This window comes from Electrona antarctica (genome assembly GCF_951216825.1).
Source record: "Electrona antarctica genome assembly, chromosome: 12".
NCBI lineage: Eukaryota > Metazoa > Chordata > Actinopteri > Myctophiformes > Myctophidae > Electrona > Electrona antarctica.
The window spans coordinates 49,228,032-49,253,050 of NC_136793.1; the positions used below are offsets into that span (position 1 = coordinate 49,228,032).

General features: G+C 41.6%; 1 protein-coding gene across 3 annotated transcripts; it reads left to right on the top strand.

Moving 5' to 3' along the window:
• The first annotated feature begins 29 nt into the window (after window positions 1-29).
• On the top strand, window positions 30-24,495 carry LOC306934585 (glycerol-3-phosphate acyltransferase 4-like). 3 transcript variants are annotated; one of them, XM_079517216.1, is made up of 13 exons: window positions 30-194; window positions 1,667-2,272; window positions 7,206-7,275; window positions 8,392-8,692; window positions 12,695-12,769; window positions 13,032-13,121; window positions 16,863-16,956; window positions 17,586-17,701; window positions 18,324-18,379; window positions 19,033-19,118; window positions 19,226-19,354; window positions 21,676-21,755; window positions 23,604-24,495. In XM_079517216.1, the coding sequence occupies exons 2-13, from the start codon at window positions 2,102-2,104 to the stop codon at window positions 23,710-23,712; spliced, it is 1,377 nt and encodes a 458-aa protein (XP_079373342.1). In that variant the 5' UTR covers window positions 30-194; window positions 1,667-2,101; the 3' UTR covers window positions 23,713-24,495. The 3 variants fall into 3 exon arrangements, with proteins under 3 accessions (XP_079373342.1, XP_079373341.1, XP_079373343.1); XM_079517215.1 differs by lacking the exon at window positions 30-194 and adding an exon at window positions 700-893; XM_079517217.1 differs by lacking the exon at window positions 30-194 and adding an exon at window positions 1,130-1,264.
• The last annotated feature ends 524 nt before the right edge of the window (window positions 24,496-25,019 follow it).

Here is a 25,019-nt window from a genome sequence, read left to right on the forward strand (position 1 = left end):
GTGATCAGAGGACGTTTTGATAAATGAAGTCTAGCTGTCATTCCGGGCCCCTTTGCACGGAGAGAAAGAGTCCGGGTGCAGCTTGTGAAAAAGTGAAGATAATTGACTAAATACACGTTTTGTGCCAGAATTCTCACATGGATATGAAACTAGAGGACACTATTTCACTCCACGTCTTTGGAATTATTTAATGGGTGAGTACAAACGGAGCATTTATCACATTTATGCCGCGCATCTTTAATTTCTACCAGGAGCGGGTGCAAGGGATCTATGACTGTGATACAGAATTTACGAAGTATATGAATGACCACAGACCTTCTAGGTCTAATAATTTTCCTGCTGCTTAACTAGACTTATTTTCACCACCAGGTGTCATCGTAGGGCAGACCGATATTACAGCTAAATGGACTGAACCAGATGGGATAGTCTAGGGATCCCATTGACCGGTGGTACGGTCGCGCTTTCATTGGCTAGTCATGGTTGTCAGGCAACTGATGCTTGTTTTAGTTAATATTTATGACTTAACTTTTTTTAAATGTATTATTTTTGTACTAATACATTTATGCATTTACATATAAACTGAGATTTTATTTTATAACGTGTTAATACCTTAGACTCAGGTTAATACACATTTTAACACGATTTTTTATGTAATCAATCGTTCCAAACTCATCAAGCTACCTAGCCTGCCCGCCCCTCCAGGCTATGGGGTAGAAGTATATCTCCCTATCATCCTCATCCAGCTAACCGCAATCGGACCGCTACCCGTCTAGTGACTATTAGTGTTTTCCACCGGGTGGAGACAGATTCACACAGCCTATGGTCCCACGACCAACACACAGACAAAAGAATGATGAACAGAGACGCCTCGCATCGATAGGAACAGTTAAATGGTAAGTGTGGGAGCATTCAACGGCCGAAGCTAGCTGCTTGTAAGCGCAAAACGACATGTAAACGGATTAGAACAGCCGCACTTGTATTTGGTACACACAGTTCATTTTTAGAAGAGGGGGTCTCCCTTGAAAGCTAGCATTACTGTTGGAAGTGAAGCTTCTTCTTTAGCATCCAGAGCATAGTTAGCCCACAATGCTAACTCCGGGGGCAACAACAAGCAAGCATAGAGACTTTTCTGTCGTACTGTATATTTGGCTACATGGGATGAAACGGGATACACGCGACTAGTACTACGTAACATTGCGACACTACTGAGGATTTGTGTTGAACGGGACTTGACGTTGCCAGTAACGCTAGGTGGATATACTAGGTAGCTACACGTGTAATAGTACCAGGGATAAAAGATTAGCTTCCACCACCAGTCGTGTTGTTTTAGCATAGGCGCTGTGGTGGTGGTGGTGCTGCATCGGGTGGATGGATGAAGGGGGCCCAACGCATCATCATGACACGGGCCTGTTATCTCTAGTAATAACGTTCTCCAGCCCAGGCAGCCTTATCTCTTTAACGGTCACTCGGGTGTCCATATATTATGAAAGAGCAGTTCAGATAAGAGAAAGAGACAAAACAATACAAGGAAGAATAAATTAAGTCGTATTTTATAAACTACTGGATAACTCCCAAGGCACTGGCTTTCCAGAATTAACTCTCAGGGGGTGGTAATTGGTAAAAGAGAGGATATTGTCTTATGGAGTTTTTTTGGTCTCTATTTCAGGTCAAGTGGAAAAGAACCAACTTGCTTCGGCCCCATTGTTGACATATCCTGGAACAGCTGTTCAGATAAAGCACGTGCTGTATCTGCTGTAAGGATTGGTTCATCAATCATCACCCTACGTTGATTCCATTCCCCAGGTAGTGGAGGACCAGAAGTTGTCTTGAAAAACTGATGGGTGGTGAGAAGTATGAACTATGTTAATTTTGCCCAGAAGGGCAACAACAGCAACATAGCCACTTCTGCAGAGATGGATTCCACCATGGTCCATGTGAGGAGATGTTTAATTCCGCTGACTTAATGAAGATATTGTTCTGACAACAGAGACTAGGGGCCACGTGTGGTCCAACCCAGACACTGTCCCTGTTTCTGCGGTTCTAATAAGGTTCTAAACGGGTGATCACTTACCTACATCTTCCATCTCCAACTGCGTTCAAGATGGAAGTTATTTTCTTCAACCCTTTTGACAACTTGTTGGTCATTCTCCTGGGCATCTCTCTCACCGTGTGGTTCACCCTGCTCCTTGTCTTCATCATCGTGCCTGCAACCTTGGGTGTCTCCTTTGGGATCAGACGTCTCTATATGAAGTCTTTGTTAAAGATCTTTGAGGTAAGAGTTTGTCATGCAACACCATTAATCATGTAAACTCTTATATACTTGGTCTACCACTATGTCTCTACTTTTCACTCTGCAGATTAAATATCTTTGGCCAAAATAGCTGATCTATAAGCTCAGTAGACCTGAAGATCTGATCTTGTACATCAGATGTTTGCCCCGGGATAGGGATGCCATGTGTTCTAACTGATCTGTGTCAAGAAAGAAAGTAGTGTTCGAAGGCATGATTTTTGACTGTACACTACAGTACTTCACAAGTGAGTGGAGGATGAAATTATTCGGTTCGAGAACTATAAATGACATGTCAACTGTTGCGGCCCATCATCTTGCCCCTCATACACACACTTTTGCCTGTATGGATGTATATATTGGGAGTCTGTGTTAGAAATTTGTTTCACACCTTTAGTTTACACTGAACACAAACCCAAGCCATGTACACAACCAAGGTCCAATGTTGTACTTCATTGTTACATCTTGTGTACAGGTTATAGTAAAACTTTTTTTTTTGGCTTCCTTCAGACGATTCAGCAGCATAGATAACAACAGCAAAAAAGATGGGACCACAAGGACATTTACAGTATATATTTATAAAAGAAAACACTGACACGTTATGTTTAAAAACAGCAGTTTCTTTTCTTTTCCTTTTTGGGGGGAGGTCTACGAATATGCCAGTCACACAAGTCTGTTCATTATTCAATAACAAGCCTGGGTCTCTACTGGTATAGATTGCATCATAGCCAGGAGGCCTATTCTACATATTATGTAACTAGACTCCGGTTACTAGAGGAACCAGACTATCAATAGCCACTGTTACAATTGTTGTCAAATTACCCCAGTCTCCAACTTGCCAGAGGACTGCTGTCCAGCTTCAGTTCACTTGTGCAATATAATTGATAGTGAAAGATTCCAGTGTTTTCTGAGGCAGATGGTCACTGTTAAAATGGAACCTTAGATGAAACCAGAGAAGGTCTCTCTCTTCTCAGGCTTTCTCTGGTTTGTCTTCAGCACTTTTCTGTCAGCACTTTTCCCTTGAGAGCAGGATCTAGTGGCAGAAATAAATATACCTCAGGGAGACATGAGAGATGGCTCATCTCAAGTAGCTACCATGCGACCTAGAGAAAAGGTGAATTGGGAGTTGTTGTAGCTACAGGTGAATGCACTGAACCCAATTTGTATGCGTCCGGGCTGGGGTCCCCCTCGAAAATGAGATGCTGCATCTCAAGGGGCCATCTAAAAATCTGAAATTGCATATAGTGTTTTGTTTTACGTCTCAATAAGTGAAAAACATGAGGTGTGTGTCTGTATTCTATGGATCTACTCACCGCTGGCATATACACAGGTCAATTGAGGGTATATGCACCCAATTGACCTGGATGTGTGCTTACTACTTTCCTATAATCCTTTAGGATAGGGGGGAGAATTGACATCAGACCAATACTTACACTAGTTCAATTACTCTATTAGTCACTTCGGCAGGTGGATGGCCATCATGCTGAATTTGCAAATGGTTAACTTACTAAAAAAACAGCTTAGCAAAAGGCTGGTGTGTTGAGTCACGTATATGAGCAACACAAATCCATGTTCTGCAGTGGTGACTGGTGACAGACACAGAACATATTGCTGTTTACATTACAATGACTTGGTACTCATCATTTGAAGTAAAATAGTTTCCAGTGTGCCTATTCCATGTATTGATTCCTCCCACACTTGCTGCTCTGTGAGTATTGCATAAGACTACTTGGTGTGTCCCCTACCTCTGGAGCCATGATGTGCCAGTCTGCCAGAGTGAACCCACTTTGCTCTTTTTCAATTCACTGACCTGAAGCAGCAGCATACATATTCTCAAAAAAAAATATATAGTGTAAAAGTAGATTTTCTTCTGTAATATAATTCAAAAAGTGAAAGCTTTACTATATTAGATTCATTGCACATAGTGAAATATTCAAAACCTTTTATTGTTTTAATCTTGATTTTTGAGTTGTATTATAATATTGAAATTTATTCTAATTTAATATTTATTCTAGTATTCCAATCATCTTCATGCAACGCCCCATTGAAGTAATTTGTTCGAAATTATTGAGTGCATAATTCAACATACTTTTCACAGATGGTTGACATTAGAGATGCTCCGATAATCGGCCAGCGATCGGTGATCGGCCATATCGGCCGATATTCACTCTGATCGCTAATCGGCATTTACCCTATCCATGATCGGCAATTTACCCTATCTGGAGAAACTGATCTTTTACACCATTTAAGTGGTATAAATGTCAATTAGATATATATAGTATAACATCATTTTGCATTTTTGTGACAGGCCTAAACATTCTCCCCTTCCTCCCCACACACAGGAACAGTTTTGACGTGGGTTTTGACATATAATCATTTTGGAAATTTCACATTTCACAAGATCAGTATTGTATCGGACCTATCAGTATCGGCCGATCATGAGAAAAACAATCGGTGATCGCTATCGGTCCCAAAAAACCTCATCGGAGCATCCCTACTCCCTAGTTGACATTTCTGTATTATAAATCCTTTTCAGTGGTCTCGTGTAATATTCTAATGGCAAAGTCAAAAGAGGACACTTTCATTTAAACCTTGACTTATTTATGACTAGCGTAACTCTGGGAAAGCACGGTCGGTCCATCAGGATTTTGTAGGCTTAATAATTAGCTGTAACTGTAACTGACAGTAAAGTGGAGAGGCAGCAAAGAGCAATGGGGTCGTGACACGAGAAAGGCAGGGTCATGAGCTCGGCTTGATTCAAACCCATGACTGCACAATCATGGATGTGAACTTGTTGATTCACCAGGAAACCCAACGGTCACGCTTTCTGGTGAGCGTCACTTCACGCATGCTGCTTCTCGTTCTGCAGAAAATTTGGCTTAACTCCAGTTCCGCATTCCAGTGAGTAGTTAGTTCGCACCAAACACCATTTCAGAGAGAACCTAGTATCTTCGAAATCCTTAACCTTTCAGGAATGTAGAGAAACAGTGGTACTATGCAAGTTGGCTGTTCAATGTTGACTTTTCAACGTGTTTCATGGGTCACAGTGAACTTAAACTTGTTAAACCAGTAAAAGCCCACATAAACCTTCAAAGCAAAAAAAAATAATACAAAAATCACAAACGTTGATCAGCAGCAGCTGATCTGCTTCGGGCATAGCCATCATGGTTTATTGCTTAACATTCCTTGTATTTTTCTTTAAATTGGACCTTGGGGTGTTTTCAGTGGTATTTAGCATGGACAAAGACATAGGCTTAAGTATTGGATGGTGGCTATTGCAACCTGGTAGCTGTGTCAGTCGATTCCCTGTGGGTGGGATGATAGTATGTGAATTGGCCATGCTGATGTTGTGTCACTCAGTGTAAAATCTCAAGGGAATCTCAATTTAAACCATGTTGTGTGTGGCATGAATCTGAGTTTGGAGCAGCAGCAGTTCTCCTCCCACTTTTTTCCCTGATACAGTATGTTCTGCCTGTTGTTGCTAAGGGAAAGGGAACACTCTGTTCCTTTTCCCGTCTCAGCAGACACAATCCGTTTTTTTGTCCATGTGTGCACACAGGACCCTAGGCTTTCACGCGTCAAACATGACACGGTAGGCCGCTTGTAACGCATAAGGGTGGTGATGAATGAATGCCATTTGGCAGATTCATTCTGAAATGGGAAGTTGTTCTCAAATTTGCTATGTGGATGATTATTACTTAGCCTATAGTAAGAACTCGCCCTTCTCAGTTCGGCAGCACTCTTCCTGAAACTTAATACTTTTTGGTTATTGCAAGCATGATTGCAAAAAATAATCTATAGTTTCAAGATTGCCCATAATAAATAATGATCTCCAGCCTGGTGAACCCGTTGGCTTTTATGATTGTTACTGAGATAACAAAACCATAATCTCCGAAAGGATCACCTCGAAAATGATTTTCTTTTATATCAATTTATTTATTCATTGAATTGCCCCATGTAGCCTAAAATTCCTGGATTCCTATCGACAACTTCAATAGCAGGGGTCTTCAATAGAGGGGGTCCAGGACCCCTAGTAGGCGGTCCTCAGAGTTACTACATGGGGGGGGCCGCCAAATCTTTGACCTTTTTTTTTTTTTTCTTTTTTTTTTTGCATTAACCCGAGCATCCCTATTCTAACATTAGCCAAAAATAGCACATCTACAAGCACAGCGCAAGGCGGCGTGAACTTGTAGATCTACTATTTTCGGCAAATGGCTTTGGTGTAGAGGGGGAAAAGAGCCGACCAAGTACAGAGTTTTGACAATTTAAGCGTTTCATAATTTACACAACACTGTAATAAAAAAGTTGAACATGCAACACAATTTTATACATGCTGTATAATACCCCATCAACACCTCAGCTAAGGGGTCCTTGGCCTGAAACGCACTGAAGACGCATACATGCTTCGATATAGTTGTTGTTCCACTTAACCAACCAATTCATCAAACATTTTCTCAGTTATTCTTTGAACTTTGTCCGGGAATTCAAGGCAATACGGGGTATTGCAAGTGATTTAAAAAAATATTTTTGCGGGCTAAGTGTTCCTTTATACCCGTTTGTTGTGTAATTGATAAAAATAATATTTTTGTGTGCGAAGTGTTTCTTTAAAACTGCTTGTCTGTCTGTTAAAGGTCACGTATTACTCGTCCATTAAATGTCACACATTATACTACTTTAGGTTAATATAGTTATTTGAGGTCCCCAAAATATGTATTTGAAACTACCACTCAAATTATACCATTATATGTCATGCTTATTATTGTTTCAGTCCTTTTCCTGACAGGCCTTTTCTGTGTCTGTACTAGCTTAAAATTCAAAATGGACTGCTGCTTCACATGTCCCAATGTGTGAAGAATTACTGAGTCTGTTTTGTTTATATATTTTTTAAATGCCCCACTCTTTTTTGCTTCCTTTGCAGTGGGCGACATTTAGGCTAGAGCGAGGAGCAAAAGAGAAGGATCATGTCCTGTATAAACCCTACTCAAATGGTAAGTACTGACTCAGACTTCCCCATGGAACTACCTGTGGATTATACCACTGTCAGTTTACCTTATGCGGTCGACACGTGCTGACTTTTTGCACTGACTTTGTTTTGCACTTGACTTTTACTATTTTTGCTATTGTTTTTTGTGTTTTTTTTTCTCTCGCACCTTAACTAACGTCCATAGTATCACGTAGTAGAGTATACATCTGCTGCTATGCTCACAGCTGTATATCATACTTCAAGTTTCAATGTGTAAATATGTAGATCATTTGTTTGGTTTCTTTGATTCATCTCCGTTCCATCTCCCCCCCCCCCCCCCCCCCCTTCTTCTTCTGTTTATTTTTTCTATGGCAATAACAAACGAATTACACCCACATTTTTTCTTATGTGTTTTTGATTGAATAGTTTATTAGACAGCAACAGAGTACAGTCAAACACTTCTCTTCTCTAAAATGTCTAAAAGGGATAGAACAACAAAGTCATTGCGGTCTTGTTTCCATTCGGGCCTTACGCAATCAATTCATAGACATGACATGAAAAATAACAAAATTCAATATCACAGAAAAAAATAATAAAACTATACTGTATGTAGTTGTACAGAGTGGAAGAAAAAGGAAGGGTGATCAACGTTTTTAACTCAAATCTTTGCTTCTGGGGGGGGTCCCTGGAACAACATATTTTCAGATGGGGGTCAGCGGCCAATTACATTTAGTTTTTGGGGTCCTTGACATGAAATAGTTTGAGAACGACTGACACAGAAGGTTTTTCAGAAAACTCACGATTTAGAAGGCATTTGTAGAATCGTCCTCATGTCTAAATGGGTTAAAGGAAAAGTGATAATTTCCTCTCCCTTAGGCCTGCTGAAAGGTGGATTTACAGGCCTGTTTTAAAAGATGCCAGTGATCAGCATTTTCTTTTAGGGTAGGGGGGGGGGGGGTATTCCACTCGTGGGTCGCAGACAGTGCTGTAGAAGGAGAATTTACACATGTTTGTGATGTGACCATAAATGTGATTATAAGTAGTAGCAGTGTTGAGGGTGTGCTCCTGCTGGAGTGTAAATGTTCAGAATGTGTTGCACACTGACTGACACTAGATTTCCTCCCTTACCCTTCAATCACAGCCATCATCGCCAGGGAGCCTACCTCCCTGGTGGAGGAGATCAAAGAGATCCGGCGCAGCGGCAGCAACCGAGACCTGGACTCGGCCTCGGATTTCGAGATGTCCGACATCTTCTACTTTGCCCGGCGAGGCGTGGAGAGCATCGTGGACGACGAGGTGACCAAGCGCTTCAACACGGAGGAGCTGGAGTCGTGGAACCTGTTGACGCGCAGCAACCACAACTTCCACTACATCAGCCTGAGGCTGACGGTGCTGTGGGGGCTGGGTGTGGTCATCCGCTATGGCTTCCTGCTGCCTCTCAGGTATGCATCTGCCCCGTCTCCACGTCTCACATTCTGTTAAATGTAACAGGAACAGCTTCAATCTACCTGGACATCTCCTGCAGTCAACCACACATGAGAGTTAACAATAGATGAATCGGTCGCTACTAAAATGTCATCAATCATTTATTTATCATTAAATTAAATTAATACAAATCTCACGCTTTTGGGTGAGAAAAGCTGGAGCACAACTCCAGCTGTCTTGGATTAAGGACAGTGTCCTATTTCTTTCAAAAATAAACACGAATGTGCATTAATAAGATTCTAATTCTCAGTCCTCCATATTTTTGGGCTATTTTGCAAGATGCAATTTTAGCACAATTATGAATTCGATACTAAAAGTCAAGCATTGCGTTATTCATTTGTGAAACAAGAAATGTCTATACATTTTCATAATCGTAAAGGAATGTCCCTATGATGAACTGTGAATTATGGAAATTCTAGTCTTGTTAATCTTTATCTACATGAGTTATTTTTGTTAAATAGCTTTTTTTCAAGTCCAAAGTTTTATCTGTGTTGGATCACCGTTCACTTTTACACACTTAACTGGTTCATCCAGGTCTACTCGGGTCATCGTTAAGCTGGAAAAGAATGAGCTTTCTAAATGCTAATTCATAACGGCAAGTTCACAGTGTCCCGGCCTTCTCCCACAGTGCGAGGCAGGGGTGGGAGAGTCGTGTTAGCTAGCCTGGAGGAGAGCTGTAAAGGTCAATGAACCAAGGCTGATCAGTGTGGCCCCAGTCCATTGATAGGTGGGGAGGAGACATCAGGCCATCAGTACTGTGTAGTCTCATGGGCCATGGCTGTGTGTGCTAGTAAACCTACTTACTCAGTAAGTTATAGACCGGCTGGCCTCCTCAGGTCATTGTCACCCCCTCTCTAAGCCGTATGCACCGTCTCCAACCCTGGATGATTGATTCAGCAAGATTTAGTCGGCTTGCCGGAAGGCTTATATAAGCATTGTCTCATGTGTGCTCTGTTACACTGCATGTAGTAGCCAGTACTGAAAAAGTACTTTTTGAGGAGCACTAGCCCCTCCAATGCATGGCTTTTGAAAATTACGTCATATGGATTGGAAGCCAAGTCTATAGACTATTAATGTTTATTTAGAGACTTTAAAGAGAAATTGTATGCCAGCCAAGTCTATGGACTTGTTTAGGGCACTAAACGTAGGATAAGACGTAGGAGTCGCCCGGACAGGAGTCAACCCACAGAGCATAGCCCCTCCATGTGCCGGTAGAGTAGTTCTGGAGCAACTGATTGTGTGGCGTTGGTCTTGCCCTAATGGGACTGATCGAGGGTAGCTACTGGGAGTTCTGTGATGACATGAGTATATGCCTGGGGTCAGCAACTTTTATGGAGTTCTGTGATGACATGAGTATATGCCTGGGGTCAGCAACTTTTATGGAGTTCTGTGATGACACTCGTAAACTCTGATGCTGGCATTCAAAGCAACCAAAGGTATGGCTCCCCCATATCTTGCAAGCATGATTGAACCCTACAAACCCTCCCGCGCACTCAGATCAGCCAACGCAGGAAAGCTGGAAGTACCCTCACTAAAAACGCCGGGCCAACGCTCCACGCGTCCCAAACTCTTCTCCCTTCTGGCCCCAAAACTGTGGAATGCACTCCCCGTTGCAGTCAGAACTGCGGCATCACTCCCAATCTTCCGCCGTAGTCTGAAGACCCACCTTTTCAGACTCCATCATGGCCCATAGCACTTATCCTACCCCCTTAGATAGCACTTTTTAGACTTAGATAGCATTTGAAACAGACTTATAGCATGTCATGTAGACAGCACAATAATTGCATTGTATATAGTCATAGCACATCATAGTAGCCTACATATGTATAGCATAGTATAGTATATATGTATAGTTAATATGTATAGTGTCATTATATAGATATGTTCTAGTTACGTTCTTAGCTTACGCATGTTTCTTGATAAATGCATTTTATATATGTGATGTATTCCCATACTTTTGTTCCTGCCTAATGTAAGTCGCTCTGGATTAAGAGCGTCTGCTAAATGCCTAAATTGTAAATTGTACAGTATGCCAGGGGTCAGCAACTCTGACAAGAAGGGCGGTTTTTGTAGGTGTTTACATGACAATAGGATTTAACTTTCATTCGGAATTAAAAGGGGTTGAAAGACCTCATGTAAACGTAGTCAATGATGCGCGAGCCGACGGACACGTGTTTGACTAGGGTTTGACAGTATTGCTGAATTTGACTTTATTGCTGCGTGGATGTGTGACTTGTAGTCCAGGGAGGAAGTGAGACCACATTTTAATTTTCATGACACATTTTGGTCATGAAGATGGCGTCATGACTAAACTATTTAAAAACCACATAATGTACACACATAAAAACCTCAGGAAAGTGTTTCTTGTGTCCTAAACATAATTAAAATAAGATCTGGTGGCAAAATGGGTGAAGTGGCCCTTTTAATTAATAGTTTTTTTTGGGTAACTTGTATATTTACTGTTGTCAGCTTGCATAATGTTCACCATCCCAAAGTAAAAGCATTAAACGTGTAACCTGAAGATGGTGTTCCAGATGATTCAACATGTGCTCTCTTATGACCATGCTGTGTTTGTGACTAGCAGTCACAAAGGGGAGTTGTGTCAGCATTACACATTTGTTATTCTCAGCTGCAGTGGTGGAAAGTAACTAAGTACATTTACTTAAGTACTGTACTTGAGTACAATTTTAAGGTATATTTGTACTTTACTGGAGTATTTACAATTTACAATACTTTTACTTCTACTCCACTACATCTCACAGTCAAATATTATAGTTTTACTCCGCTACAATTATTTGAAAACTTTAGGTACTATTTACTTTGTAGATTTTGATAATTATGACAAAACATACATTACCCACTTCGGCCCTATATACATTTAGTCAATTTGAAAATAGCCGATCTACAAGCTCACAATGTGTCGTGACTCGCGATGTGAGTTTGTAGAAAAGCAGGTACTTTTTCCACCACTGCTCAGCTGTTGTTTGATGAGAAATGAAACCGCTGTCATTATAGTTTTATCAGCAACATATTACATACTATCATTGTGGTGTCACCTTGACTTGATAATTAATTCATGCGGGGGACAAAACGTGATCATTAACAACACTGCCAGGTGTGAGAGTCGGCTAAGTTAGAGGCATAGGGGAATATAGCATGGCCTTTAGACTAATAAGAGGACTCCCATACACCAGGTGAAATGTCTTGTTGCTGCCTGACGGTGATGTTCATTGTTACTCTCCTTTGACTACCGGTAGTGACAATGTTGTTAGCATTTTGAAGGATTTAACTGTGAGTCCTTAACAAGGACCTTGGAGAATTGGCACCTCTGCCAGCACTGTTCTGTATTCGGTAAACGAGACGCTGTCTTATAAATCACACAGAAAATATCTCACAGAGGGCATCACAGATGTCTACTATTGGGAATAGTAGACATCAGAGATGGGCAACTACTTATTTTATTTTCCATTGTTTAAAAATGTTTCATTGCAGTCTTTACTCTGGGGCGAGAGGTAAATAGTTCAGAAAATGTTTTTTGTTCGTCGTTTTGTTTTCGTTAATAAGGGGGTATTTATCTGGGATGAGATTTAACAAATTCACAATAGGCCTTGACCTTGACCGTGTGTGAGATACAGAGACACAACTTTGTGAAGGCAATTGACTCAGTCATTTCGGCGTCCCAAGTCTCAATTAACACTATCCACCTATGCCTCATGAATGTTGTGTTGACACATTTGAAATGATTCACTAAAACTAAAGACGTTTTCTGTATTTTTAACTACACAGTTAAACAGTTCGTTTAAATGTTTTTCTAGTCTTTATTTTTTTATTTCTGTTAACGATATTCTAGTTCTACTTAAATTGTTCAAACTAACACTAATAACCTTGTTTTGAACAACTGCTTATTAGAGATGTTCCTATTATTCTCCTAAAAACACATGCCTGTTTCTGTCTGGCAGGGTGACTCTTGCCTTCACTGGGGTAGGCCTGCTTGTGTTCCTCACCTGTATCATAGGGCTACTACCAAATGGGAGGTAAGACGTTTGTTCTTCATTTGATAAAGATTACTATTTGTATTCATTTTCTTTTTATTACCTGTCTCAGTGCTGCTGAATCTGGTTAACCACATTTAACCCTGACCTCTCAATTTAATAGGTGAAAGAATTTCACCAAAAAAGAATGTCATGAGATGGCACATTGTGAGCTTGTAGAACGGCTTTTTTCCAAAAACTGTTTGTAATTTGCAAATGAGTGCTTAAGTGGTTAATCACTAGTGTTGTGTTGTTCTTCCTGAAGGACGAAGAACTTCCTGAGTGAAAAGGTCCACTTGATGTGCTACAGAATATGTGTTCGAGCTCTCACTGCCATCATTACCTACCATGACAGGTGAGGAGGAACATGACTCTTTTACTGATTTGTTCTTAAAAGTTTTTGTTGTATACAATCTCTTAAAAACATAAAATGTCATAGGACAAAAGTTGCATACCTAATGACTTTGGATAGTCATCAAGTCACTATTGCTCTAACCTTGGGGAAGCTGCCTCTCTGAATTAAATGTCACTGTAAAATGAGGACTGGTTCTGGGTGTCACGGAAAATGATTGAATCGAGACGCTCAAGTGGCACAGTGGTAAAGTACCTGCACACCACCGCACCGCCGCGTCCAGGAGTTTGAATCCATCGCAGTGCATGCAGCTTTGTTGAGCGTCTATACCAGGGGTTTTCAACTGATTGTGAACAAGGGACCACCACCCTGACTTAGAATCAACCTGGGGACCACTGTTGTGTTGGGCTAAGATTAGTGCTTTTGTAACACTTGCTACGCATCCCATGTGTAATGTGTATACATCCCACTGTTGCTCAACCAATGGTCCATTGACTACTAATAACTTCCTAATAATAATGACTCGACAATCAATCCGGTGCACTTCCCCCTCTTGAGATTCTAACTCTTTTTCTGTTGAATTTCTTAACCTCCAACTTGTCGGTAAATGACTACATGCATGGTCATCATAGGTTAAAAATCAACAAATCCTACATTTCTAAGTATTTGTCGCTGGAAATGGAGAACGGGAAGAACGCACATCTCAAATATTCTACAGGTGCTGAACAAAGACATGCATACAGTGACACACCCACCTGATCTACAGGGCACAGGCTGCATTAGATGATGTCAAGACAAGGACTACTAGAGTAATTAATTAATTGGTGGCACCAAAAAATTTGTGGCACCAAAACACCAAAAACACCAAACTGTTGAGCAGAGGCGTATCTACAATAAGGCGATCCATTTCTGCCTGGCCAAAATCCATACAGCGAGGAAAAAAAGAGGACAAAAACAAGACATGAGAACTATTAGTGGACAGCTGATTGGCCGTTGCGGTAGAGTGCGACCCTCAATCACCCATTAGAATGTAAATGCGTGCCTTTCAGCCTTTGTATCCTACAGGTATCTCTTTGAAAACCTTAGTGCTACGATTGTGTGCGGGGAGACGACAATTAACACATCTTGCCTGCCCAAAATGTAATTCCTGGAAACGCCACTGCTGTTGAGAGAACAAATTCTTCAAATGGGGAAGTCGAGGGTGGGGTGTTACAGTGGTGCAGAGAAATAAATAATTAACTGTGAACCAATAAACATTAAAAAACTGCACATATTACTCCTACGGGTTGGGACTGCACCTGTCAGCAGGGAATGTTGGGCGGGAAGCAGTAAGATGCCTCCGTGTGGGGCTGCTCTCTGGCAGGTGAGCCAGTAGCGGTGACGGGCTTATCTGTGCTCTCTTGAGTATTTTATTTTATGATCTTTTTATTGGAGGTTTGCACAGTATGAAGCGCTGAGGAAGGCCGACGTGCCAAAACGTGTCGTTCTCTCGGTAGACTGCTGCTGCAATACAAAGAACTGCTGCTGCAATACAAAGAACATTCTTTCACTGTACTGTACATCAAGAATCTGCACCCAGTTAAATTGTAAGACACCAACACCTCAAGACTCCCCTTGAGTTTAGCACGCAGTCTCCTGACGGACTTGATCCGCTAGGCGAGTTGCCTTCAGTAGCAGTGACAACACACAGAAATGTGATGTGGGGAGGAATTAATCTGCATAACAACTAAACTGGGGAGCAAAAGGGGTACAAAATGATTGGCTACTATAATTTATAGTAAGCAAAGGCCTCTTTTTAGCTTTTTACTCTTGACTTCCCGATCAGTAATGACTAATGAGATATATGTAATACAAAATATTGTGCTTGTCACTAAGTGCAATAAACAGTCGCAGAACTTTTCTTCAAAGATGACATTCGAAACAGCTGTCAAAACCAACACCTGCTGTGACTCGGTTACTGGAGCGCCAACTCGCAAAATAATGGCTCTCACACTGCTCTCACTCCAACGCTACGAAAAGGTTAAAGAAGTAGTGGTACACTTTACCCAGGTCAGCCAGTTCAAATCTCTCCCAGAACAACTGGAACATGATGATGATCAAGGCCCTAAACCTGTTCAGTGACACTGCAATTCTAATCTCGTACTGTGGTCTTGTAAACAAAAGTATGGCTTTTTAGTTACAAAATGTAGCTTAGCTTGTAGATCGGCTATTTTTTTCTTTTTTTTAATGGATTGTTTTGATTATCAATGTTTTTATATTATTAGTTTTATTAACGGGCATGGTCAGCTTAGATGAAGCCCAGAGGCCTGCAACCATGGGCGTGGTCTATAAAACCAGGATGTGTGGCGCTACTCTGTGATGACTGTCTGCTTTTACTCAGAGCAGGGGTTTCAAAAGGGCATGGAAAGAATCATATGTCATTGCGGAAAAAGAGAGAGAGAGAGGGGAGGATGTTACACCAAACAGGAAGTGGTTCAGGATATCGGTCTGACTGTATGTTTGCCTCTGAACACAATGCTAAAATACTGGTGCTACAATGCCCTTAGGCCTTAACTATATCTGTAAAGCGTAGTCAAGTGTGAATTCAAAGTCAAACACTGCACAGGAATGCTACGCACACGACAAAGTCCTTTTATAGTGGTGCCGGCCCACTGCAGAATGATCTAAATAGTAGCCTCTGAAGATTTCCTGACAAAATGTTTATTTTTACATTACTGCGTCCAAAAATAAAGTTTTGGCACTTTGGCCACCATTGTGTGTGGCCACCTTCTTGTCCCTTGAAGACTACTATTAAGTGTGAATTCAACCAGATGTAACATGCTCTCTGATTTTTAAATGAGGTTAAAAAAAAAAAAAAAAAAAAAAAAACGAACTCTATTATCTAGTCTAGCCGCCTGGCACAATGCTATTGATTTGTCTTTTTTTTTTAAATTGATTCTGAATTGTTGTGTTCAGGCTGCCAGACACAACCACACAGAGCTTTAAAGGGATAGTTCACCCCAAAACAATATTGATTACTCACCCCATGGAGACTTGAATTAATCGATATTGTTTAGTTTTTGTCGCCAATAAATTGATGACCAGCAGCCTTTCCCTATGGAGACACAAAGAGGCTCCTTTGTGTCTCCATAGGAAACGGCTGCTGGTCGAGTCTTATCGTGTTCTGTCATGCCTGCGTGGTATTTCTGTCTTGAAAGACCGGGCTCTGTATTGGCATGATGAACTCCATCCCACTCCACTCTGGGAAGGACTAAAAATATACCTGGTGACACATATTAGTGACGTTCTGCTGTGCCTTTGGAGATGCGTAACTCTATCTATTGACATGTGGATAAGTCCAGCGGTCTCTGGGGGGCGGTGCCCAACGCCATGTGTTGCTTTGTCTCTCAGTCAACTTGGTCACAATAGACTGGCGGAGGCGGGGGAGAAAAGTGGCATGACATCTATAGCGCAGTGCTTTGTTTTACAGTACATGTTCTGTTCTCCGATACTTTTGTTACTGTGAGAGTGAATGAATGAATGAACACCAAAACATAATTATACAAAATGACTGTGTGTGGGGGTGTGTGCATGCCTGCCTCTGTTCTTGTGTGTTCCATTATTAATGACTTTCAATTATATTGGCTTCAAACTTGCTTAACCTGCTGGCTTGGAACTTCAATTCTCACTGTGAAGCCAACCATGGCAATGATACCATCTTGCACATGTCATGTGTTTTATGCTGTCCGTCTCCATTGTCCCCAGTGAGAATAAGCCCAAGAATGGTGGAATCTGTGTGGCCAACCATACGTCCCCCATCGATGTCATAATCCTGGCCAGTGACGGATGCTATGCAATGGTAAGCACATACCCCCAGAGGTAGAAAAAGTACTCACATTTCTTACTTACTACTCCATTTACATTCCAAGTAAAAGTCTGGTAATCAAAATGTAATTCAGTAAAAGTACTAAAGGATTGCTATCAAAGTAAGTAAAAGTACTCATTATGCAGAATGTCAATTTTTTTCATTTTTTTTTTCAAATGTATCAATCTTTTGAAAATAGCCGATCTACAAGCTCACAATGTGTCGGGAGCTTGTAGATCGGCCATTTTCAAATGGCTGAAATGTATATAGGGCTGAAGTGGTTAATGTAAGTTTTGTAATAATAATCCCAAACAAATCTACAAAGTAACTAGTAACTAAAGTTTTCAAATATCGTACTCAAATACAGTACTTAATACCAAGTAAAATGTACTTAGTTACTTTTCACCACTGGTGAGCAGTGCTGAGCACATACCACAGCCCAGCGGGAGGTACTCAGTAAACCACTGGAGATCACGTGGTTTACCCTGCAGCTGTTTGACTGGCAGCGCTCTGACATTTTGACCCGATGGAAACGTGCTTCTATTTGTGTGTGTGTGTGTGTGTGTGTGTGTGTGTGTGTGTGTGTGTGTGTGTGTGTGTGTGTGTGTGTGTGTGTGTGCCAGGTTGGCCAGATCCACGGAGGGTTAATGGGAGTCATCCAGAGGTCCATGGTCAAAGCCGCTCCGCACATTTGGTTTGAACGCTCAGAGGTCAAAGATCGACATCTAGTGGCCAAAAGGTAGCATTACATACTGAACACGGTGTATCATTTCTTTCTGATGTGCTTGCATGTTATGGCACACCATTGAAAATAATATAGAATAAACTGTTAACTGGTTGATGTGTGTACCGTCAATTTAAATGCGTAAGTTTGATTCCCTGCACAGCACTGATTGGCAGACCTCAATACAGTTTTAGACCGACATGTTTGTGCCAGCATGGGTGATTAGATTTATCTCTTGATCGCCTCTTGTCTTGATTGTTTAAACATGACGTCATGGGCCGCTATGCTTGATAATGGCTCGATTGACTGATTCAAATTTTTATTCACAGTTTGTAGAATGGGTACAGTTCAAACAAAAGTACTGGGCAATACAAAAAACGCTACGAGGATAAAACCAGAAAAAGCACTAAGATTCGTTTACATCAGAACATTTAAACACGTACACAATACACTTCTATGAAAAAAAGAAAATCATAATACAGTTAAAGAAATACTGGGTACTCGATAAATGTGTTATCGAGTTTGTAATGGGCTCTGGTTTCGAGCTCCATGAGTGAGGGAGTGATATGGCCCCCGTGACGCTGGCCCTGTGCTATGGCATGTGTGCTAAATGGCCTACATTTCTTATGTTTTGCAGATTGAGCGACCACGTGGAAGATAAAACAAAACTGCCCATTCTCATTTTCCCTGAAGGTGAGTTTCTTGTTTGACCTGCCATGAATGCTCCCATTAAACACTTTGTCCTGGCGTCCAATTTGACATTTTACATTTATTTACAAACATTTTTTAAACTATAAAAAAAGAAAGCTTATGGATCAGATATTTTTTATTTAGACTTTTTTTCTCTTGCAGATTACATTCTTAACAGTTTGACTCCATAAAACGCTTTACCCGCTATTTAATCAAATATTCTACGCTGCCGAGATTGTTTTATTACCTTTAGAGCATACGCTGAAGTATTTGCAGCTTTCAACAACGAAACTCCGGCGAAAAATGGACCGTCAGCTTGTTATGATCATCAGCACCAGCGGCCATGACAATGCGGAACGAAACCACAGTGCAGAGCAAGTTGTAGTCCAAACAAACCCCCGTTCACTTGCATTGGAATCAATTTCCCAGAAGCCCTAGCAGCCCAGATGATGACTTGATTTCCGGTTTCGTCATCATAACGTGACGGCCTCGTCATCAGGTCCCGGATAAATCCGCTGTTTCTTAGTAATTATTTTATAACGGCGAATTAAACGCATTAAACAAATGTCGGGTATAGCGTTTTACGCACGGTGGAACACTGGATTAAACAATTGGCGGCCGTCACACTGTTAATCTTTCATGTTTTCCATCACCAGGCACCTGTATTAACAACACATCAGTTATGATGTTCAAAAAGGGGAGCTTTGAGATCCATTCCGACGTCTACCCAGTGGCCATTAAGGTATAAGAATAATAGAATATAATTTTTTTTCCCCCCTTCCAATTTAGGCTACATTCACAAGCTGTTTGGGAAATCTAACTAACTGTTATGTCCTGTGTCTACTCCAGTATGACCCACGTTTTGGAGATGCCTTCTGGAACAGCAGCAAGTTTGGTATGGTCAGCTACCTGCTGCGTATGATGAGCAGCTGGGCCATCGTCTGCAGTGTGTGGTACCTCCCGCCCATGTCCAGAGAGGTGAGAGCTGAACCGTGGTGGGAAAAAGTACTCAAATGTTTTACCTAAGTAAAAGTATCAATACTTAATTGCAATGTAGAAGAACTACTCTGTTACAAGTAAAAGTCTGGAATTCAAAATGTACTTGAGTGAAAGTACAAAAGTATTGGCATCAAAATGTACTTAAAGTACCACAAGTAAAAGTACACATTGGGCAGACTGTCCCATTTCAGGTTTTCAAATGTATAATAATCTTTTGAAAATAGGAGATCTATACTTGTCTTCTATGTTATTTCTATGTCATATCTGCCCTGTGCAACTTTAGCCTAAAAGCCTAAAACATTCCAATGTTCAGTAACAGAAACAATTAAATCCTTGACAATTGTCACTCAAATAATTGCGATCAAGTAAGATTTCATAATGTTGATGGGCCTGATGGGCCTACCTTCATCTGTTTACAAGTGAATTCTATTATATTGGGAGCTTATTTTCCATTGTGCAGATATCCTTTTTGGCTCTGGGGAGTCTGTGTTAATTGTCACTTCGTCCTAACATTTTGGATGTGCCTTTGACTGATTATCACATAGTACTTGATGACAGCTCTTTTATTTCAAGTTTTTCAGAAAACTTAGGAAGGATTTAGAAGGTGTTTTTTGTTTTGGCTTCAGAATTGAACAAGGTGGACCCTCTTGTAAACAAGTGTAATGCTTTATTGCAGGGTTCCCCAATAGGCGGCCCGCGGGCCATTTGCGGCCCGCGGAGAGCCCCCTTGCGGCCCGCGGAAGAATTTCTTAAAAAAAAAAGAAAAGAAAAAAAACGTTATTTTTTTTTTTTTTGGGGGGGGGGGGTCCCAGATATAAATGGCATTAAATGGGGGTCAGTAGCCTATGCATGTCAAACTGGGCATCCTTTTCAAATGGGGTCAGGGCAAGACCTCGACCTCACGCGTGCGGACTCGGCCCCCAGCCTGGTACCCTAGTCAAAATATGGCCCTCGAGGAAAATTAATTGGGGAACCCTGCTTTATTGGGTCGTCCACTCACAGTTAACAGTCTTTGTATTGAGTTGTGCTTGAAATGTACTGTAATTCTGCTAACTGTTAATAAATATTTAAATCAATCAATCAATCAATCAAAGTCTAACCATATGCCTATTTGCCCCATCCCTATTTTGGGCAAATATATTCTTCATCAATATGTGCCTGTTAGATATGCCCAGAAAGAATACAGAATACAGGCTTCATATGGTCTCTAATCATCATGTCTCTCTGCATTTGGGGATTCATGATGGTTAACCATGCTGTATGATTTAATGAAACTATATTCAAAGCGGTAATGGAAATGAATCTGTAGAGTGGCCCACCCCCAGGCCTAGTTCTAATATTATTAGACCAGTGCCCTTTTCCCCATATTTGATTTGGATAAAGGCCATGACATTTGACTAATAATCACATGATTGTTGTAGACAAAGGGCAGATGATGTTTGGCTTGTATGCAGCCTCTATTCGTGATGTATTTTGTGAGAAAATAATGATTGACTTGATATGAACTGGATGGGTTTTGGAATGGGAGAGGAATAACAGGAAGGGGTTTGAGGTCAAACCACAGTTTTCCACAACAAACTAAAGGCCATGTGATGCCAGGGAGGGCGGGCAGCAGCCTCTGTGATGCTGCTTGTTCCCTCCCTGTTGATGGTGAAAGCAGCGAAAACGGGAAAAGTTGGTCTGGTCGTTGATCATATTTTCCTCTTGCCACTTGGGATGAACTTGGTGCATATTGTTGCTGGAGCACATAGATGAAAGGTTGCTTAATAATAATAATAATAGATAGTAGATTATTTGGTCGCCTACTGTGCAATTCATAATGGAAACGGCCGTGGTGGTCAAGGTCTCTCTGCCACTCGCTTCGCCCGTTCTAGACCTATGATTTGTCCATGGCCATCGAATGCAACTTGGTGGACTAACTATTAGGGCATTTGAACACTGATGCCTGACATGCCTGCCAGTCACAATGCGGGACAGGGTCTCCATTTGTGGGACCCCTGAAAAGTTTTGGAAATGAGGGACTGTCCTGCGCGAAGGGGGACATCTAGTCACCCTACGTGATACTGTTTTGTGTCATCCCGTAACCGTTCTCCCGGGCCTGCCGCTGTACCAGAGGAATACTTTATAACCCTAACCCAGTACTGTTAGGACCAGCCCGAGGGTCTCCAAAATTCACAACAATTTAACAATATATAATACTGTACACTGCATGCGTATTTTGTCTTGGGTATTTATTAAGTAGGGACATTTATTTGTGCCTACTTTTCATTCATGATTTATTGTCTATCTTTGTGAAACAGGAAGGAGAGGATGCTGTACAGTTTGCCAACCGGGTCAAGGCTGCTATCGCCAGGCAAGGAGGACTGGTTGACCTGCTATGGTAAGACGCTACAGTGCGATCGGGGCTCGTCAATATGTACGTCCACACTCCACACGAACAAATGTGACCAGATTTGACCGAGAGCCTGCCATCGCGCAACCTCCAGCTTTTTACAGGAGAAAAACTTATTTTTATTTATTTTTTATCCAAAATGAGTTAATGGCACAGGCAGACTCTTCACATACTAGAGCATGTCTGAATAAGTGTCAGAGCTGAAATCAACGTAAATATGAAATAAATGCTTAAACATGTAGCTAGGTGTAATGTTAGAGACCACAGAAGTGAACCTTTCAAGCCCGTTTTGTCAATTCGATGTTTTCTGCAAGACATTATTCTATGAGCCATATCTCCAAAACTGGTGGGTCAAACTGAACAACCAATATGTCAATTTGAAGCTATGATTCCCTGCTTTCATATGACGTGACAAAACGAAAATTCAAAAAAGATACAATGGCAGGCCCTCAGTCAAATTTGGCCACTCTCCTAGCTACGTGGTCCATAGCAATTAATACACTGGCTCTGCTAGCTACATGGTCCATAGCAATGAATACACTGGCTCTGCTAGCTACATGGTCCATCGCAATGAATACACTGGCTCTGCTAGCTACATGGTCCATAGCAATGAATACACTGGCTCTGCTAGCTACATGGTCCATAGCAATGAATACACTGGCTCTGCTAGCTACATGGTCCATCGCAATGAATACACTGGCTCTGCTAGCTACATGGTCCATCGCAATGAATACACTGGCTCTGCTAGCTACATGGTCCATCGCAATGAATACACTGGCTCTGCTAGCTACATGGTCCATCGCAATGAATACACTGGCTCTGCTAGCTACATGGTCCATAGCAATGAATACACTGGCTCTGCTAGCTACATGGTCCATAGCAATGAATACACTGGCTCTGCTAGCTACATGGTCCATAGCAATGAATACACTGGCTCTGCTAGCTACATGGTCCATCGCAATGAATACACTGGCTCTGCTAGCTACATGGTCCATCGCAATGAATACACTGGCTCTGCTAGCTACATGGTCCATCGCAATGAATACACTGGCTCTGCTAGCTACATGGTCCATAGCAATGAATACACTGGCTCTGCTAGCTACATGGGCCATAGCAATTCTGCATCACTGTTGTTTTACAAGTCACACACTGTTGGCCAGACTCTCCCAGTGAGACTCAGGAGACCGACCCCTATCTTTTTTTGCCTCGATACCCAAATGTCTTCGCCAAAGATTGACGATCCACAAGATCAGCTTGTAAGTTGGCTATTTTCATCCAATGTCCTCCCCCGGAATAGGAAAAGAGAGAACTGACATGCACATCCCTTACCCAAGTTTGGGCAGGTGCTGAGCGATGAACAGTATACAGAAGAATGACGTTTGGAGCACAAAGCTCTTTCTCAGACTGTCTGAGAAAGAGCTTTGTGCTCCAAACATCACAGATTCTTTGGTGCAATAAAGCATTGGAGTAGGGGTAGGCGATATGAAAATATAATATCACGATTCTTTTTCATATTGGTTTTTATGGTTTATTTTTCAAGTTACTTAATAGTACAACCACCTACAAGGTAACAAAAACGAAAAGAAGGATTAACAGACCATTTAGACCAAAATACTTCATATGTTTGGCTAATTAAGGTATAGAACTGCAAATCATAGACTGTGCATTCACTGTATCACAATATATATGATAACTCTTAAAAGGCATATTGTGGAGACAATGTAGCCCACCCCTACGTTGGAGCCCTCGGTGTGCAAGTGTTTATTTTTTCTTCTCCCACAGAATAGGGATGCTAGGTTAAATTGGTTAAATTGTGCTTTGTTTTTGTTTTTATAGGGATGGCGGTTTGAAGCGAGGGAAGGTAAAGGACACGTTCAAAGAAGAGCAGCAGAAGCTGTACAGTAAAATACTGGTGGGAACGCAAGAGGACCGCAGTCGCTCCTGAACTAAGGAAACGCTCTGGAGATGGACTGGCTCGGACAGAGGCCCACCTTCGCCGGGGTGGGGGGGAAACTGAAAAAGAGGCGGTCAGCGCTCTTCCTTCCCCACTGGAGTTTCTTGGACCGGACTGCTCTCTCTCTCTCTCTCTCTCTCTTTCTCTGATGTCTACAATACCCCTTTTGGCTTCCTCAGTCACTGCCTCGGTCTGGCATGCCCAGTTCTCATTGTTGTCACAGAATGTCGAGTCCCCCCCACCCCACCCCACCCGCTGTCCTCTTTGATGTAATGGTTCCAACGGACAAGAGGGCCTGGTTTGTGTTAAAATGAAGGTGCACATACACAAAGGTGGCATGTTGTCTTCCTTGGTGACAGACAGTCTTTTGGACAGGGGCAAAGTAAAGGGTGTGTTTATGCTCTTGAATTGAGTTCCTGTCTTTGTTTGGTAGTTTAACCCCTTTTGAGTTCTGTTTCATTATAATGTACATGTGGCGTTATGTTCATATGTTAAGACGTTGCAGGTCTGGCGTAACCCAGGGAATAGAACGAGAGCTATTGTAAATACAGGACAGTTTTTACTAAAGGGAAACCCTGTGACTGTTGGGGAATTGCATGGCAGGCTTGTACCCCAATGTACTGTAACTTGGGGGCACAGTGCCACGTTTGCAAATATTTTCATCTGCTTTTTTCCAATGTCGAAAAGAGCCTTATATTTTAGGCTTTTGTGTTTTACAAGTAAGAATTGTATCTGCACATGTGTAAAATATAGGGAGTTACTTTTCAGATGAGATCTGGAATTTGTCGTCTTTTTTTCTGTACTGCTCTCCACGGAATGTCTAAACCGTCATGTTATGAAGTGGAGACTGTGCAGCAATGGTGACTGGTAGAGCGGTGGTTCTCAAACCTTTTCATGTCAAGGATCCCCAAATTGATGTGTATTTGGTCGCGGACCCCCATCTGAATACGTTTTGTGCCAGGGACTCCCCAGAAAAAAGATTTATGTACAAATTTAATTTAATTTATTCAAAAGTTTCCAAACATTTTAGATATTTTTCTAAGGAATAGGAATAAAAAAGCAGATGTAGAAGCTTGCAGTGTGGCACAAAGTGACGCACTGCGAGCTTGTATATCTGCTATTTTTGTATAGCCAACGTATGAAATATGGATAAAGGGGTTAAAATGATTGTGATGCTGTAGTAACACATTTTGCTAGGGACCCCCTGGAACCCCCTCAAGGACCCCGGTGGGACCCCACATTGAGATGGAGGTTGTCGAAATGTAGCCGATCTTCTTGTCATAGCCAATATGCAACAT

What these genes read in the sequence shown, in the direction of transcription:
- LOC306934585 (XM_079517216.1), top strand. Translation starts at nt 2,102, where the DNA reads ATGGAAGTTATTTTCTTCAACCCTTTTGACAACTTGTTGGTCATTCTC. An exon ending in GTATAAACCCTACTCAAATG is followed by an intron (nt 7,276 to 8,391) that starts GTAAGTACTGAC and finishes CTTCAATCACAG; the next exon opens with CCATCATCGCCAGGGAGCCT. An exon ending in ATCATTACCTACCATGACAG is followed by an intron (nt 13,122 to 16,862) that starts GTGAGGAGGAAC and finishes CATTGTCCCCAG; the next exon opens with TGAGAATAAGCCCAAGAATG.